Raw genomic sequence first — 18,785 nt, 5'->3', positions numbered from 1 at the left:
GATATAAGCAAAATTTAGTGCCTAATGTAAATACCAATATCTCCTTATTTTGTGTTGAAAATTTAAAAAAAAAAATTATTAATAAAAGTGATCTCAACTATTGTCAATGGAAAAACGTAAGGCATCAATTGAACCCAAATGTAATCGAAAGACATCAGATTTTGGTTTGTCTTAAAAACTTTAAGAAACCAAATGAAATATTTTTTGGAGGATTAAGGGGTTCCGTAATTTATATTTTATGATTAAATTAACCGACATTTTTATGTCAATTGTATACTAGACAACTTAGCTATAAAAGCTTCTTGTCTCTACTAATGATCTAATTAGAGAAAAACGAGTTGTTTCCTCTCATCATCATCAGCTATTGAGGTATAAGAACAAAATAATAATGAACAAAAAAATGTTATAAGAAAAAAAAGTTATAGTTTAGATTTTACCTGTAACAAAACCTCACAAGTCACAAATGAAGAGAAAGAGAAAACATTGAAGCTTTTTGAAACTACTGTCGCTATTGCTATTACAAGACATCGTTTTGTTTTAAAAAGAAAGGCATGTAGTTCAGGTTTACAACTGAATGTTGTAGACAAAAGCACATTGTAGATTTTAGAATGCGTTCATTAAATGAGTTTTTAACATTGGAGTTTAGAGAGTAGTATAGAGGAAAGAAGATTGCTATAGGAGTATAGGTAGGTAATTACTAATAAGCTTATCTATAAGCTCGTGAGTGTGCTAGATCGGGTAACAAGCTAACAACTGATAAAATCGACATCTTCCAATGTATTTTGATCCTTTTATAAACAATAAAACACATGTATTACTAATGAAATTTTTATGAGTTAGGAAGATAACAGGGCAAAAAAGGCTGCAAATAGATTTGAAGATTATATCAGCCTTCAGGTTTTCACTCGAACAAAGTTAACAGGGTAATGGTGTAAGATACCAGGTATGATGCTATAGTTTTCAAGAAGCTACTGTTTTAGGCAGATTTTGGTCTGTACTCCAGGGAAAATACTTTGCAGCAGCAACTACCAACAAGCTTACAACACTAATTGTGATTGTACTAATAGACACAGGAACATAGCTTTTTCCTGAGCTTTGACTGGTTTTTTCAGTCCTGGACTGAACTTGATGCAATTGCAAAGCTGAACTTTTCGTGAATCTGGAGTATGAATCAATTTCTTTCCTTGTTAATGCAGGTTTTAGGGAATTCTTCACTGTCTGAAAATGTCGATCACTCACAATGGTTGCAGATATATCCTCCCTCAAAGCTACAATTCCAGCTTCTCTACAAAGGCCCTCCAGCTCAGCACCTGTAAATAGATCAGTGCCATCTGCTATTTGTTGAAGATTGACATCAGCTCCTAGTTTCATATTTCTTGTATGCACACGTAGTATCTCATATCGACCTTCCAAATCTGGAGGTGGTACATAGAGTACCTGCAGAGCAGAAAAATTCAGCAAAAACGAACATAAAATTCTACAGTAGAGAAATAAATTTATAATCCAATTGCTAAGTGAAAGATGTCCTGTCTACAATTACATATCCAATTTGGAGACAACTGCAAATGTATATCAAATTGAACGGGACATTTAACTTTGTTCAGAGGGCCTAATTCGGGCCTTCTCAAGTCTATCAATTAGGTCATCTGAAAGTTTGGCTAATTGAGTAATGGGCTGAAGAAAGAACTTTTTTTTTTTTTTGGAGTAAAGCTGAAGAAAGAATTGATGCAATGTAAAGCTGATTTTAATACACATATCTACCAATTTGTTTCAGGCTTCTGGAAAAAATATTAGCTCACAAATTCTGCAATTGCTTATACACCACCCATGCCCCACAGTTTGTAGTTTTGTACACTCCCATGAGGTACTCAACAACATTATACAGCTTATTCAAAGCCACTTTGCCGACACCTGTAATATGCCACTTGACTACATCATTTTCCAGTCACTTACCTAGTAGTGACTAGTGTATTCCCATCGTAAGACAAGCTCTGACACAGTGACACACCCAAAATTGATATATATACTTAAAGCAGGCAATGTTTTCCCATACAAGTAAAACCCTCCGCACAAATTCATGGATATAGCCAAGACTTGGTTCAGTTGAGAAGGGGAGATGGAAATAAAAAATTCGACCAAAAGCTTGAAAGGAACATATTGCACAACCTGAACCAGTAGAAGATATGATTTCTTGCAACTCCGGTTTATTCGTTTTTACATAAGTCCCCCCCCCCCCCTCCTCCTCCTCCTTCCCATGCGAATCTCTTCATCTCAGTAAAAAGTCTGATCCATACTAACCCTTTTAATTTTGTAGGACTTATTATATTATAAATGAATCACTCAAGTGGTATCAACTGTCAAGAGTTTAGCTTTTTATGGAACTGTCTGACAAAATATATTTACCAAATCAAATCGCCCTGGACGCATAAGTGCAGGATCAATCGCATGAGGTCGATTTGTGGCAGCTAATACAAGTATTCCCTGAAAAAGATAAAATGGAAAGTTCATCAAGTCAAAAGCTCAGAAAATATGAAACAATATACAAGAAAACATCAAGTGAAAATGCTTGAAGGAAATGAAGGCTGGAATGAGCTTTGCGGAATTGTAAGCAGTTAATGCACATATTGAAATAATTCAAGACTATCATACTTTTGCCAGCTCCAAACCATCCATTTCAGTCAGCAATGTTGACAGAAGCCTCTCTCCAACGGATATGTTGCCACTTGAACCCCCGCCTCTGGAAATGAATCATCATCAAAAATTTCTAAAGGTTAATATTAAACCACACTGAAGTTCTTAATAAGCCGATATAATGCCACAAACACATGTACCAAACAGATTTTTTAAGGGCCAAATCACATTTTAAAAGGCGATTATTGTCAGGGGAGAATAAAAGCTATCCATCAAAGCAGAAAGAGTCCAGAACTTAGCTGTTCCTTCTTTAAGAATTACAGTATATAATAATTTTTCTCTAGTTTGCATTAGGCAACACAGTCAATTTCCTCCAAAAAAAAAAAAAAAAGAGAGAGAGAGAGAGATAGAAGATGGCCCCAGAAGTTAACCATAAAATCCTATCATCTACGGACCTGCATTGTTTTACACTTGTAGTTCATTAAAAAGATTGACCCTAAAACAGAAAGGAACCTATGGCACGTATGGTAGGCAGAAATAATGGTATATAGTGGATGCTGACAATGCAATAAGTAGACAAAAATTTCAAGCAAACCCTCAGACAAATTGAGACAGTATAACAACCTCCTTGCAGCAATGACATCAGCTTCATCAAAGAATAAAATGCTAGGTGCTGCTAGCCGTGCTCTCCGAAATGTGTTCCGCAACAAAGCCTCACCTTCACCAACATACATTGAATATAACTCTGCACCACTATGTGAAACAATTATATAAATGAGAACCTGTTTTGGTATAAAGATTCAACATCAATTTAGAAGTTTGCAATTAGTACTCAAGAAATGTGAAATTATACAAAGGAGAAATGCTGTAGGTTGCTGTCTGATAAACGGTATCGCATAACAATTTACAAATGTGAGATTGGCATATTGAAGATAACCATACCTCAAGGAGAAAAAAGAAGCTTGTGCTGCATGAGCTGCAGCTTTAGCAAGGGTGGTTTTCGAGCATCCAGGAGGTCCATGCAAAAGAATCCCTCGAATGGGAGATACACCCATCCTTGAAAAAGCATCAGCATGTTTAATAGGCCACTCCACTGCCTGCCGAAGCTTTTTCTGCAATACAGCATCACCAAAAGAGAGTAAGAGATACAAGAAAATCCAACAAAATCTAACTTAATAATATCCTGATAGCATCCATCCCAATATTAAAGTCAAGCTAGCAGTTACTGATCCTAGCACTATGAAAATCTCTTTTGATGCCAGCATATTCTGAAAAGTCATCAAGCCTAATAAACTATCCAGAATCCAGATATTATCATGCAAAGTAACTTGAAGTCTTAAACCATCATTTAGTTTAAAAGGGGAACTTTATCTTGTCTATCCACCATTCTAAGGCCCTTTATGACGCATATAGCTTTAATTTACAATTCTCATCTTAGATTAGTATTCTATCACAAAATGTTGATTCAAGATATAAACACCAGATTTAAGCAAAAGACCTTCGTAACTTGCTATTTGTTTGATCAATGGATTTTGTATAATCGTAAGGTATTTTCCTAAGAGTAGCATCCTCAATTATGATCCAAATTGCCTAAACAAATACGCTGAGGGTCATTAAGAGCATTAGCTACAAGAAATATTAAGATCTATTAGATTGCCTTTAGCTTAAGTTAATTTGTTCCATGTTTTATTCCCTCAGCAAAATCTGTTCCAACTTCGCAATTAAATTAGCTTAAACTGAATTTGTGCTTCTTCTACATCCCTTGCTTCCCCGTGCTGTGTTATATCCAATCCACCTCTAAACATAATGAAATTTTCCTGCCAAGCAGAAAGTAGAAGTTCATCAAGTATACCAACCTTCAGCTCATTTAGTCCCCCGATATCATCCCAGGATACCTTAGGGATTTCTACCGTGACACCTCTTGTTATGCTTGGACCAACTATGGATCTTGCAAGCTTCCAATCATCCATTGTGATGCACCACATATCATGATTTTCCACGATAGCTTTTGATCTCTGCACAGCAGACATGGCTGCCTCACGACATAAAGCTTCCAAATCAGCCCCAACATATCCATTACATGACGCAGCTATTGCTTGTAAGTCAGTACTGGGATCAAGTGGAAGCTTCCTGGTATACAACTACCAAAAAAAAAAAGAAAAAAACATAAAACTACGTAAACAATAGCTGTGGCCAAAGCATCCAAAGAAGTGGTCGCTATAGAAAGTGAACTGTCTATTGATCTAGCAAATGTAGATAGGAAGGATTGAAGTTCTTATCAGTGCTTACCATCAAAATTTGAAGGCGCTCATACTCATTAGGGGTTGTCACCTCAATTTCAGCATCAAATCGTCCCGATCTTCTCAGTGCTGGATCAATAGCATCAATCCTTTAGATATTAGCAACTTAGTATTAGTAAGTATATGTGAATTAACTGAACTGCTAAAGTAAAAAAGACCCTGGTGATAATGGTGTTCATCTTACTACAGCTCCATCATGAAATAGCAATATGTATCAAGTTATAAACCACATCAGTAAATACCAATTTCCAATATCAATAGAGCATGTAATCTATACAGACACAAGAAAAAGAAAAAAAAATCCAAGCCAACATATCCATCGTAAGGTTCTTATCAGCTTATTTTGTGTTTCCAAAAATAGTTGCCTGACAAATAGAAGGTGCAAACTACAATTCAACTCCACATGGAGGGGATAACAATATGTAGCCAGCTATAAGATAGATGAACAACATCCATAGTCCATACTGAGCTATATATGTTGCAACATACAGCATAATATTATGTTTCATAGAGTTCAAACAAACTAGAGTTAAAACAAATGCACCATATTGGTTGAGCACTTGAGCTAATATATGATAGGAGAAAATATCCCAAAATTTGCTAGACCATATGACGGTACAACGACTATGACCCAAGCCAAGAGAGATTTAGCTAGTAAGAAGAGAATTTAGAATATGTGCAAGAGATTGGACAAATATACTTGTTTTTACTGCACTCCAGTTTGTAAGATGAACCAATGCTCTGAACATATAGTATCCCTTGAAAAAAGAAATTGTAATTATTGTGATATTATTCAGTATATAATCTCCACCCACCAATATAATCTTAAGCTATGATCCCAACACCTTTACAATCAATATTTTGGACAGTTTTTAGCTACATGCCAGGAAGGAGACTGAAATGGTGGAGCAAGGAAATAAAAATTAGCATATAGGAAGATGTAAATACACAGCATGATAGTATAGATATCAGAGTAAGGAACAACCTGTTAGTTGATGCTACAACGACAAACTGAGGAGCAGTTGATGTAGGTCCATTTGAATCCATAAGCGTAAATAGTTGGGAGGCCAATCGAGTATCTTGCTCTCTTCTGCATTAAGTTATTTATTGGATAATAATAATCAAAAGTGTGCAGCAAAATAAAAATATCACTCTGAGCAACCACAGGACAGACATGACTTTAAAGTTTAAATGCTAAATGCTATCTTTAAACTCAGTCTATTAATCACATCACATCAGCATTCTATTATACCACTGCATGTCATATCAATAAACCTTTCAATTATCCCAGAATAGCATAATACAAACAGATATTCCTGCTACACAGCTACATGACGTTCTCGATTGTGGATGAAGAAAGACTACTTTTTTGGTGACATAAACCAAAGTAGGATTTTCATTTGCATATTGTTATCCAGCTTTCCAGAATTAAAATAATTACTCACATTGAAAATAAGTAGCTTATAGATAGAGGACTTAGAGGCTCACATGTCTCTCATTTTGTTCCTCTATTATATTTATCAAAAGAGAACTGATTTAGGGAAAATAGATGTAATAAGTATTTATACTAGCTGAAATGCTACAAGCTAGATTTAAGTTTATTGTTATTGTATTCTTTTGTTTCACATACCTGGAAGCACGACGAGGACAGAGCGCATCAATCTCATCAATAAAAATGACAGAAGGCTTGCCTGACTTTGCATGAGATGACGCTTCTGAGAAAGCCTCACGAAGGACTTTCTCACTTTCTCCAACATGAGCTCTATGAACAGTATGTGGACTGCAACAAAAACAAGAGCAAATTAGAACCCATTGAATAAACAATAAAATATACACAAAAGAACACACTTTCACTACCAAGGATATGGGAAATAAAAATATTTATATCCTCAACAGTCAACACTGAGTAAAGATCCAAAGAAACAAAACCTTATAACGATTAGCTTGGCATCACATTCCTTGACCACTGCACGTACCAAGCTTGTCTGGCAATACAAACGAAACACATCAGTAGCCAAATATATCAATGAAGTAGATTGCTTGTTTAGAGCTTCAGAAGTTTTTGAAAAATACTTGCTAGATCACTTAAGCAAGAACATCTATGGATGCAGCTACATCAAAATCTCTTAGCATAAACCTTTCCCTACCAGTTGGTCAAACTCAATTATTTCAAATCTTTTTCATTTATCTTTCACTAAGGCTAAGGCTCTGCTTTTTTCAACGGATAGCAATCTAGAAAATAATTTTCTCATTTTTTATAGTTTGTTTATAAAGGTTGGAAAACAATTTTTCCAAAGGTAGAAAACAATTTTCTTACAAATGGAAAACACTTTATCCAAAGGTAGAAAATAATTTTTCCACAAACGGAAAACATTTTTCTTATGAAAGGAAGTAATGCTACATTTTCCTCCCTACTCCTAACATCCGTTTCCTTTCCTCTCATCCATCTCTCACCCTTACACTCCCATCTTCCTCTTCCTCTATTAATTTTCATTTAAGGAAGGAAAACTATTTTTACAATCATGTTTTTCCTTGAATTTTTTTTTCTATGGAAAATCATTTCCCCCAAAAAATGTTATCCATCCTAACAAATGGAGCCTAAGCAACATTTCTTCATTTCTGCTAGAATCATGCACTTGGGTTCCTCAATTCCAAAATTAGAACAACGCCATTTGCTTAGGTGACAATACCAATGAATACATCAACTACCCACAATTCATTTAAAAATCCTCTCAAAACAAACTTTCTACGTAATTCCATCAATACATACAAATAATTCTATGCCCTCTTTCCATATCAATCTTAATTTACAACTCCCATTACCAAGAAAATGATACACACAACTTTCACAATAATCAAACTTTCCTAATTCATAAAAATCACACACCAAAATCAAAATTCGAGCGAAACCCTGAAAAAGAATTCAATCAAATGGGGGAAAAGGGGGTTAAATTAACTCACTTTACCAGTACCGGGAGGACCGTAGAGCAACAAGCCGCGACGCCACTACAAAAATCAAAAATTAAAATTAAAAAATTGCAAAAATATACAAAATCATCTGAAATATAATTGAGAAAGAAAGAAAGAGAAATACTTTGAGACCAAGGAGTTGAGCATGAGAAGAGTAGAGAAGAGGAAAAGCGATGAGTTCACGAAGAGCTTGAAGTGCTTCAGAATTTCCAGCGATTGATTGTTCTGCTTTCCAAGCTTCATTTTTGATTGATTCATTGCTGGATTTGGTACTCTCCTCCATTGATTTTCTTCAGAGGAGAGAGTGAGAGAAACGTTTGAAGTTTTGGCGCAGGGGTTTAAGGGTTTAAGAGCCACACTGATAAATGACAATGGTCTTTGTTACTTTGGCTAATTGGTTCTTAAACCCGTTTCATAATAATCGTAAAATTTTAACCAACACTATATATAAACTAATCCAATATTATTTTTCGTGACAACATATGTTTTTTTAATATGAGAATATTGGTAAAAGGGTATAACCAAATTAAGCATATGAATAGTGCAAAAGTCAAACTGTTGCAATTATTACGAGACGAAGGGAGTAAATATACAATTCTGGTTCTGTTTTTAATAAAAAGATTCAATTCTTGTTTGGGTAGCCATGAGTTGGACAGGAAATTTTTATAAATCTTCAAGCCCTCACCTTGAATTCAACCATAGATCAAGGGGATTTGATATCTTTATACCTAAGCTTTGTATCTTAATCTTTTACTATATTTAATTTAAGTAATTTGTTTATCTGTGTATATGCACAAGTAAACATGGGCACGGGCCGTGCCGGCACGCGGGCGGCATGACTCCGGCACGGCACGGGTGGCGGCACGGCGGCCCACCTGTGGGCCGTGGGCTGTGCCGTGAACAATTTTTTGGATTTTGGCACGGGCACGGCCCGTGGCACGGCGGGTGGCACGGTGGCCGGCACGTGGGCCGGCACGCTGGCACGACCCGCCGGCACGGCACGTGGCACGGCCAGGCACGTGCCTTGACCGTTGGAAAACTAGCCGTTTTCCAACAGCTCTAAAACGGCTAGTTTTCCCCCCCGTTTTCCAACACCGATATTCCTATGATTTATATTTTTGCTTCTATTTTAGATCCTAGACAAAAATATGATGGCACCTTTTTATTAATTGATATTTATTATAGTAACATGAATTTTGAAGATGCTGTTGAAACTTTTAAAAATAAGGTGATGGATGAGTTTTTTTCTTTATATAGAGTTTATGAAAGTAAATATGGAACCGTGTCTCGATTTGCCCCTTCTCATACATCCAAAAATGTAAGTAAACGGGACAAAGGTTTATTTGCACAAGCTGCTAACATGATGTCCAAGTTTTCAGGTACGGAATCATCATCAAGTAAGAGAACACAAAGCGATGTTTCGGAGTTGCAAATGTACTTAAGTTACGACTTCATGAAAGGCATGGACGATGAAGAGAAGTTTGGCCTCGACATCCTCGATTGGTGGAAATCACAAGCCGTGAAACATCCAATTTTGTCGGCAATGGCTCGTGATATTTTTGCTATCCAAGTCTCCTCCGTTGCCTCCGAAAGAGCTTTTAGTGCGTCGGGAAGAGTTTTAGACGATAGAAGAACAAGACTAAAACCCGAAACACTTGAAATGTGTGTTTGCTTCAAGGATTGGTTGGATGCCGAAACTCGTTCTCAAGATCGTACTTATGCACAAAACGACGACGATGAAGGAACGTCGACTTCTTTTAGTTCTCATACTTCTCAATCCACTCAATTGGCGGATGAACTTGAACCTCTAGGAGACGAAGACGAAGACGAAGACGAAGGCGAAGACGAAGACGAAGGCGAAGACGAAGACGAAGACGACCAATAATAATTACATGATTACATATTTACATTATACACTATTGTATTCTTTTTGTATTATCGAACTTCGTATTCCGTATAATAAATGAAGTTATTCAATATTCATACACTATTGTACGATTTTTAATTATCATTACTTATTTTGTAATTTTGTATTATTGAATTATCGTACATTCGTACCGGCTACCGTCATATAATAAAATAAGTTATTCTTCAATTTTTTGTGTTTTCGGATTATCGCACTCGTATTTTTTTTTATTATATGCATTGTTCGTTGTTTTTAATTCGTTTTTTTTATCATTTATTTATTTTTTTTTTTTTAAAAAAAAAAAAGGGTGGCACGGTTTGGCCCGCGGCCCGGCACGGCCCGGCCCGCTAGGCACGTGGGCCGTGCCGTGCCGTGGGCTGAGGTGCGCCAATTTCAGGCACGGCACGGCACGGCACGGCACGGCCCCCACCCAGGCACGGCCCGTGCCCATGTTTATGCACAAGCATAAGCATATGCTTGTCACTTAACGATCACTTGAGAATATGGCAAAAAAAATATTCCACCAAGTGGAACTGCAATAATATAAGGCCAGCATGCAGAATTTCCCAAAATGATTTTGATATTACTTGAATAAGGTTACATTGTTCAACTAAATACTTGGAGGTTGGAACCTTTGAAAATACAAAATTCAAGTGCTATTAAAACCTTTGAAGCAAAATTTTGTCATGCACAACAGACTTCGACTGTTGGAAAATCACTATGAATCTACACTCCATACGCAAATCCTCATTGGAACCAAACTGAAAACATCTGCTGCCAATCATTTACCAATGCCATCAGCACGCTCACCAGGTAACACGAGATTTTAACTTGATGACTTGTGAAAGACTACACTGCCAGCAGATGCTTGATTTGCTGCACGGTTGCTGCCAAAATTCTTACGATTTGATTCTTGTGCTATTCTGGAGCCAAACTGAAGCAGCACAGAAAGATATTAGTTAATCTACCAGTGCTGAAAATACATAGTTCCACCTTTGAAACTAGGAAGATTTATGCAGTCAGTAGTATACTTGCATTACCTGAATAGCTCGTTTTGGCTGAATTGCTGCTTCATGTAACCCAAGCAACCTAGCAACCTTAACACGGAAAAAAAGATGGTTCAGTAGGATAATACTTAGATTCACCAAGATTGTGAAAGGCTACATCATGTTAACAATACGTGAAAAGTCCAAGCAATTGGAATACAAATTGATACAAAAAAGCATATTAAAAGACGGCACTAGGGATAAGTTCAGCACAAAAAAAAGGCATGCACCTCTCTCAGAATTTTTTTATCACCCTTGCCACTTGGCTGATTGAGGTCAGCGATCTCCCATAGCGGAAAGTCAAGTAATATCCTTATGACTTCCTCATCCAAGAACGGAAATCTTGCCTGAGGAGAATAGAAAAGAAAATGCTGGTGGATAATTATCACACGACAAATATTTCACATGAAAACTGAGAAGTCGGAAGCAGACTAGCATTACCTCTTTTCCATTGTCAGCAATACACCTATCATCTCTCCCAAGATTTCTTTTCCAGATTCTATGCATGTCCAACTTCATTTCTTCATGTAGGCCAAGCCAACTGATCATAGCATAAAATTAAGTAATGAAACAATAAGACAATTGGAAAAAAAAGGAAAAGCATAGAGTCTGCTTCTATAATTCACGTACTTAAGGAAGAGGAAGGAGATTGGAGATGAAGAGATCTAGATTCTAGCTTTTATCTTGTTTTATTTTCAATCAAACTAAAAATACTTGGGGACAATAAACCTTTAAGTAGAGGAGCCATTGCACTTTACTCGCTTTTAAGCAATTGGGGAGATTTATGCAGATGTTCAAAAGTAGAAGCCAATAGAGCATCATTTCTTCCTGCACTCCTCTTGGGTTTCTTACTTATTACTCCAATTAATCAAATATCACCGAAAGAAAATACCACGAAAATATTTGCACCACTCCTAATACGAGGGTATTTTCTTGGTAGAAGGGGGGGGGGGGGGGGGGGGGAGTTGCTAAGAAGAGTAAGAGCCATATACATGTTGATGTATGAAAAAGACAGGAAAATAAGACTACCTGCTATTTCTGTATTTTGTTCTATGCCTACCATATCCAGCACATTGCTCATCAGCACCAGAACCAACTAGTAGTATTCTTGCTTCAGACTTGTATCTGAAGCGCTGATAGCTTTCATGCGGAGCAGAATTATCTACTTCATGCACCCAACCATCACCACCAGAAGCCAACCATAGTGCTATACCAATATTCAGGTCCTGATCATTTAGCCAGACAGGGGGATTAAAAAAAAATAATAAAAAATAAAAAGACACTGAGACCCAGCCTTAATTGTTTGACTGTTTGCATGCTGGAGCTGGACTTATCTAAAATTATATCATCTAATTGAACTTATCAAATCTTATCATAACTTATTATAGATGTAAATTGAACTTAGGTGAACAGAATAGGCCATAAATATATAAAATGCAGATTCAGAACAAAAATAGGCTTTAAAAGCTCTATATAAAGATAAAACTGATAAAAATGGAGTACCATGTAAGTTTTTGCAGGGTTGATTAGAGCCATAACTTGCTTCATCTCCATGGTTAGATTTGAGAGATCAGCATCAATCTCCACAAGTCTCCACCTGTATTCTCCAAACAATTGAATATTACGAACATTTCTCTCAGAGTAAAATTAGGAAAGTTAAACCAGTAAAGAGAAAGAAGAATCAAGTAACTAGTGAACTCCAAAAGTCAACTATGTGCGCAATGTGGCTTTATTTGATGTCAGGAACGTACAACTTTAATGAATGATCATGCAAATAAATCAATTATTTTGCTAATCTTATAAGATGACCCAACCCATCAGAATTAACAGGAATACCCCCCCCCCCCCCCCCCTTTAATGATTCGTACGGAATAATAAAATTTACAGAGGATCCTAGAAGAAGAATCTACCTTGAGAATGGCTGTTGTAGCTTTTACATAATTTCTAAGGAATAAACATACACGAACACCATAATGTTATTCAATAAAGATCATATCTCAAGGTGGGGAAATAGAAAAGCCATGTATTAAGATCATCATGCTCTAAACCTTATTTTATACAATAAAAAATAAAAAATAAAGTTAATAAAAAAAATTAAAAAAAAAAAAAACACGATGTAATTATTGAATTTTGTCAAACAAAATAAATTTACCATGTCAGCTTTTCTACAATGAAGGTTTTCTAGCCATGGGCCTTCATCTTACTTTTCTTTGTTTCTCTTAATCTACTTATAAATGTGCATTCAACTCTATGATTATTACTTCTTGAAAAAGGTATAAGAAGAGAATTAGCAGATCCTAATCTGTCAACACAGGTGAGAAAGAATAAATCCTACATCAATGCCGGACATGCTTAATAGTTTATTGTGCTTAAGCAATATTCAAGAATAAATCCTACATCAATACCGGCGTTGACTTGCCTAAAAATTGGCCTTGGTCTCCCTCAACAACCCAAACTGTCTTTTGGGGTCCTTTTAAACAACTTTTTCCTTAGTAGGTCCTTCTGAACAAAAGAGACCACTTAAGTGGTCCTTTTGAACAGATTTCCTTTTTTTTTAATACTACAAATTAGCTAAAAGATAAAAAGATGCATTCTAGAGAAGCTAATAGGACGAAAAGAAAAAACAGAAACGATGGTATCTTCATTTTCTATCAGGCTATCATTATACCTTCTCGAAGGTGCAATTCTTTTCAGTTCTTTCAGTCCTGCTCTAGAAGTAATTCGATCAGGAGCTGCTTCACCATTGAAGCTGACATTTAGCAAATCAATGTCATCTGCCATCAAAGCTCTAGATAATCAATCAGACGTCCAAACTAAAATCCACAGATCATAATTACAATAAAGGCATTGTAGTTTAATGACGCCTTCTAAGATAGACTAGCCACTTACATCCGGCATCTAGGCATTCATGCAGTATAGCAGCCAGTATCATGGAATCTAACCCTCCTGAAAAGAGGATAGCCACAGGAACAGGGTTCTCTCGTCCGTCATGCAAAGCTTCCTGCTAATTAAAATTCAATCAAAAAACAGCTAGAGTTAATTCAAGTGAGTTAAACACTGCTGTCCCCAAAAGCAAAAAAAGGAAAAATAATGCTGCACCAGAAAAGTAAAGGCCATCATCTATTCATCTCTGCAAGTACGCACTGCGTACAAAAGTATTTAAGGTCAGTTGCTACCAACTTCCTTCATCGTAGCTATCTACATACTCCCTTCATTTGACTGTGATTTCCCTCCTCTTTGTTTGACAACTTTCAACAATTCTAATTATCAATCAACTCTCAATCCAAGAACTTATTCCTCTGATATTCATTATAAATTACTGATATTAGTTTGATTCCCCTTTTCTTATTCATTGTAAAAGACCAACTAGGACAACAAGTGTGAAACAGCGTATATATTCAACTATTCTTATTAGCTGGCCTGTCTGCAGAGCCATGACTGATAACAGCCCACTTAAGGCATTAATGATTTAAAATAAACTAGCTGCCAATGCTTCACTTGATACTCTGGAGCATATAGCGCCAATAGCGACTATAGTATAATCCAAGTCTTCCTATCTGCCACAAATTACACCAACAGTGCCACAGTTTATTTATTGTTTGGCACAGGTTGAGTGAACAGGAATTGTCACCAGAATGGCCACTAAGAATGAATGAGCAAAAATCCACCACACTTCAAAGTAAGACATCTATATTCCATCAGCAAAAGATGCCACTTCTCAAATGATTCTTGTCTTCTAGTAACTGAATTTAATGTTCTGATTAACAGTCACCAAGCCACATATACATCCATAGCACATCGAGAGCGAAAGATTTCACAGATAAGTAAATAGACAATGTCAAAGAGAAATATCTTAAAGGCAAAGGACTAGAAATCTAACAGTTTAGCACCTTATAAATTGTATTTTGGGTAGTACGACGTGTGATGGATTTTCTCAGGGCAGCCAAGACCCTGTCAGCTGGTGAAATAGTTGAAGAGTGTAATGTTCCTATAGTGATCCACAAACAGTATAAAAAACCAACACCGTTAAGAGTCAGTATCTAAACAACAACACGAAAAATCAAGCATAAAAAGAACAAAATTCATTAAGTTTTAGTTTTGATGTCATTTATCAGTTTTCACAGGCAAGCTTGAACACTTTGTCCTGAAAACCATAGTAATTACATACCATTGCAAGATACTGAAAGGATGTCTGAGTTCCCTGAAAGCAGTGAGCAATTAGAAAAATTAAACTCCATAAGCTTAGGTTCAATCAGCTTTCTCTCCCACTTGATCAGATCTTTTAGCATATAGTTCATCCATTCATGTTTTCTGATTTTTCCAGCCAGACAAGCACCAGCTCCTGTTGCATCAATAGCAATACTGTACACCCCACAGGGGAGCTCTTCCCAGTATGTAATGTTACTAGCTCTACCTTCAACTTCAGGATCTAGAAAACAGATTATATCAGCATAGTGCTGCACAAGTGGAGATGTAGAGGATGGAAGAGCTACTCAGCAGAATCAACCAAATGCCACGTGTGAAAAACAACTAGTACGGAATACATTATTAAGGAGTAGAAATTATGTAGATTGATGTAATGAACAGACCTAAAGGAGGGGCATTTAGGGTAGTCTAATAGTATTCTGTTAATAGTCATCAGATTTAGTATAAAGGCAAGTAGCGATAGGGAAAAGGCATACTGAATATTGATAAAAAGTGGAGAGCTCCAAACTCTCGAATGTTGGTTAGGGAGAGAACAAGCCTCTCAAAAGCTTCTACTATCTTTCTTATGTACAGATATTAATGCAAATTTCATCTTCTTCTTTCTTTGAAATTCTTCTTAAATTTCCAATTCAAAGCTTAATAAATCAAAATCATCATTTTCATCTTTTTGGAACCATCCATAGTATGTCCGCCCATTACAATTGACCAATAAGCGACAATCCAAATGACAGACAAAGTTGGAAAACTTAGGGTTCGTTTGGCATCAATGTGGTTTTCAGTTTTTTGGTTTTTTTTTTTCAAAGTCATATGATATATGTCATACAATGAAACAAAAATTAGACAAACTTATTAAAATCATGATAATTTTGAAAACTGACAACAGAAAAGTGGAAACACCTTTTTTTTTGTTTCCTGTTTTTTGTCACAAAAAACAATACCAAACAAGCCCTTAGATTTAAAGCCCCATTTACAATAGACAATCACTCATAGCATAGTCTCCCACCATCTCTTTTGATTATCTGGTGATAATATCTTAACAGTCTTATTTGTAAAAACATCATTTTCCTTCTAATTTAAAAATCCCATGATCCTAGAGCATTTACGCCCCTTTTCTTCCTTTAAGTATTAAATGAATTATTACACCATTGGAACATTGGTTGTCCCAAGAAAACCCTGTAACTAAGGCATAAAATGGCTCTATCCTTTACATCAGATTATTTTTTGACATAACATCAGATGGATCATCAAACAATTCATTAATAGAATAGTAGATGAATTCAGAGGACCACAATTAAATAGATTACTGTGGATTTGAATTCAGAAACACGTGAATTCTAATGACATTCAAGAAACAAAAGAGGATTAAAAAAGTAATTACACATTTGTGCTCAACATGTAAAGATATAAATAGGTTTTTAATTAGATTTAAGCAAGGTCACATAGGATATAAGAATTAATGGTATCATTTATAATCCGTGTCTTGGACATAAATTGCACCCTCAATCCACACAACAGTAGTTATGCAGACACCACTCAAAATTGATAATCTACTCCAAGGAGGAAAAAAAATGCTTAAATGGCACAGCTATTACAGTTTGTGCTTAAAACAATCCTAATCAAGTGGCAATGTCGTAATTTCTTCCAAGGAGGTAACAGAAAAGAGAATTAAGAAGCAACATTACCAGGCTCCTGGGAAGTGGATGCTGGTGATACAGAAGACAAAACAAGCCGAGAATCCTCTGAAGTGGGCCAATGAACAAGAAGACTCCTCCTCCCTAATGCATCCCTGCCAAACCACAAAGTCCTGGAGGCATCCTAAGACCGATGGGCATGATTAAAAAATGTAACATTCAAAAAGGAAAAAAAGCCGCACGACTCTAGGAAACTGCCAAAAGGAACTTACCAGTCCAAGAGGATACCTGCCAATATATTGCGGCCCATGGCCCCTTAATAGATGAAAGAAGTTCGGGGATTGGTTGTCCGCTACAGCTGCTCACATTTTCATGGGATTGGCAACAGCAACAGTTTTCCAAAGACTGCAGCAGGACATTAGTATCATTGCTGTCACAGCTCACATAAAGCCCATCAAATATTTCACCTTCAAAATGGATACACGCATAAGTCAGAACACACATATTCACTGCATATAATAGGAAAACAAAGCAATATATCGTTCAATTGAAATAGAATGTTTTGCCCTATGAACAACTTTAAGTTCACACAATGCAAGCATCTTATGGCTATCCTCTCTCACCAAAAGATGAATTTACCAAAATTATAACAATTTAATTATGTAATTGATTTTTTTTTCAAAATCAATATAGAAAACTCAGAACACTGCTGCAAGACCACTTATTTTGCTATCAAGAACAACAAATAGAAGCACACATAGGTCAGTGAACAAGAGAAGGGTACAAGCAAGTTTGAAAAAGAAGATAAAAGGAAAAGGTCTTCACTTTCTCATCCAAAATTAAATAGTTCATCCTCAGTAAGGTCTTCACAACTCAATCTTATCATCAAAATGACTTAAGACCTACAAGACATATGGCAAGACTTGAAATTTTCCAATAAGCTACACACCAAACATCCAATATCTACTCAATATTAGTTTAGACAAGTGAACATCCATGATTGCATTGCTTAATCATGGATGTTCACTTGTCTACACTAATAAAGACTTAGTCTATCATTGCTCGAGCCCTTTCAATCTACATCAACGATACATAAAATTGAGATTACCATTATAAATGAGGACATTCCCTGCCGCACTGACTAACGGCTGCACAACTGGCTTTGTTCCCCTCAACTGTAATACAGCACCAACAAAGTACATCTCTGCAACAGACTGCTGCATTCCACTCCCACTCTCTCCATCAGAAAAAGGTTTACAATCACGCATAACGCGCAAACAAGAGACTTCCCTTTCAGTTTCCTCGTCCCTAGCAACATAAGAATGTACTTCTGCATCCTTCACTTCAAGGATAACCTTTTTGGTCCCCAAACTATCAGGACCTCGTCTTCGTAAACCGGCTTTCAAGTCATCAATTGCAAATGTATACTGCATCCAGTTCAGCAAGTAGTCCTCCCATTAGTACAATACTTTTCCACATAACAAGGGCAGCAATCTACCATACTGTTCATTCATATAGCATTACCATAAACAAATTGTGCCCCGACCCAACCCGGCCCATGATCACCTCTACTCAATCAACAAAATACATATTCCACCAAAAACCATACTCCGTACTAAATTAAATTCACAATTACAAATTTAAAACCCCAATTCAGCAAATTTGTCAAGAACAACCAGAAATAATTATATTTTGAAAAGTTACAACAACCCCATCAAATTTTCTTAACTAAATGGGGTTTTTCTATGATTTCCAGAATAAATAGTGCAAATTTAAGTAGAAATAATACAGTTCAAAATTACCCACCAATAAAACATAAAGAAAAAAAAGGAGTATAAATAGCTTAACTGGTTCAAAAGTAACATCTGAAGATGATTGTTGAATGGTATTAATGGAGGATAGATCGAAGCAAATGCCATCAATTATCAATGAAATTCCACACATTTCTCTTCCTTTCTTCTCTCTCTCCTCTAGTCCTCTTCCGCCTTCTCCTTTCTACTTGCTTCGCTAGGCGCAGTGAGCAGAAAACACGCTTTTTTAAAAAAAAAAATAATAATAATAATAATAATAATGATATTGATATATTAAATAATTG

General features: G+C 36.2%; 2 protein-coding genes across 3 annotated transcripts; both read right to left on the bottom strand.

The window, feature by feature from the left end:
* Positions 1 to 762: 762 nt before the first annotated feature.
* On the bottom strand, positions 763 to 8,291 carry LOC145601510 (cell division control protein 48 homolog B-like). Its single transcript, XM_081657540.1, has 12 exons — positions 8,026 to 8,291; positions 7,893 to 7,937; positions 6,861 to 6,916; positions 6,562 to 6,711; positions 5,917 to 6,021; positions 4,921 to 5,020; positions 4,488 to 4,772; positions 3,574 to 3,743; positions 3,256 to 3,384; positions 2,650 to 2,737; positions 2,404 to 2,481; positions 763 to 1,437 (listed from the first exon to the last, which is right to left on the bottom strand). The coding sequence occupies exons 1-12, from the start codon at positions 8,182 to 8,184 to the stop codon at positions 961 to 963; spliced, it is 1,842 nt and encodes a 613-aa protein (XP_081513666.1). The 5' UTR covers positions 8,185 to 8,291; the 3' UTR covers positions 763 to 960.
* A 2,071-nt stretch (positions 8,292 to 10,362) lies between these two features.
* On the bottom strand, positions 10,363 to 18,713 carry LOC145601508 (uncharacterized). Of its 2 annotated transcripts, none has more exons than XM_081657538.1 (14): positions 18,539 to 18,713; positions 17,799 to 18,117; positions 16,979 to 17,157; positions 16,742 to 16,874; positions 15,022 to 15,282; positions 14,744 to 14,841; positions 13,743 to 13,857; positions 13,522 to 13,627; positions 12,357 to 12,450; positions 11,883 to 12,079; positions 11,295 to 11,394; positions 11,084 to 11,200; positions 10,848 to 10,904; positions 10,363 to 10,741 (listed from the first exon to the last, which is right to left on the bottom strand). In XM_081657538.1, exons 1-14 carry the CDS (start codon positions 18,632 to 18,634, stop codon positions 10,634 to 10,636), a joined length of 1,980 nt encoding a protein of 659 aa, XP_081513664.1. In that variant the 5' UTR covers positions 18,635 to 18,713; the 3' UTR covers positions 10,363 to 10,633. The 2 variants fall into 2 exon arrangements, with proteins under 2 accessions (XP_081513664.1, XP_081513665.1); XM_081657539.1 differs by having other exon boundaries at positions 13,743 to 13,854.
* Between the last annotated feature and the right edge of the window lie 72 nt (positions 18,714 to 18,785).

The sequence above is a fragment of the Chenopodium album genome, chromosome 21 (genome assembly GCF_948465745.1).
Source record: "Chenopodium album chromosome 21, dcCheAlbu1.1, whole genome shotgun sequence".
NCBI classification, from domain to species: domain Eukaryota; kingdom Viridiplantae; phylum Streptophyta; class Magnoliopsida; order Caryophyllales; family Amaranthaceae; genus Chenopodium; species Chenopodium album.
Note: the sequence above shows the minus strand (reverse complement) of the source record. Positions and strands in the feature narration are given on the sequence as shown.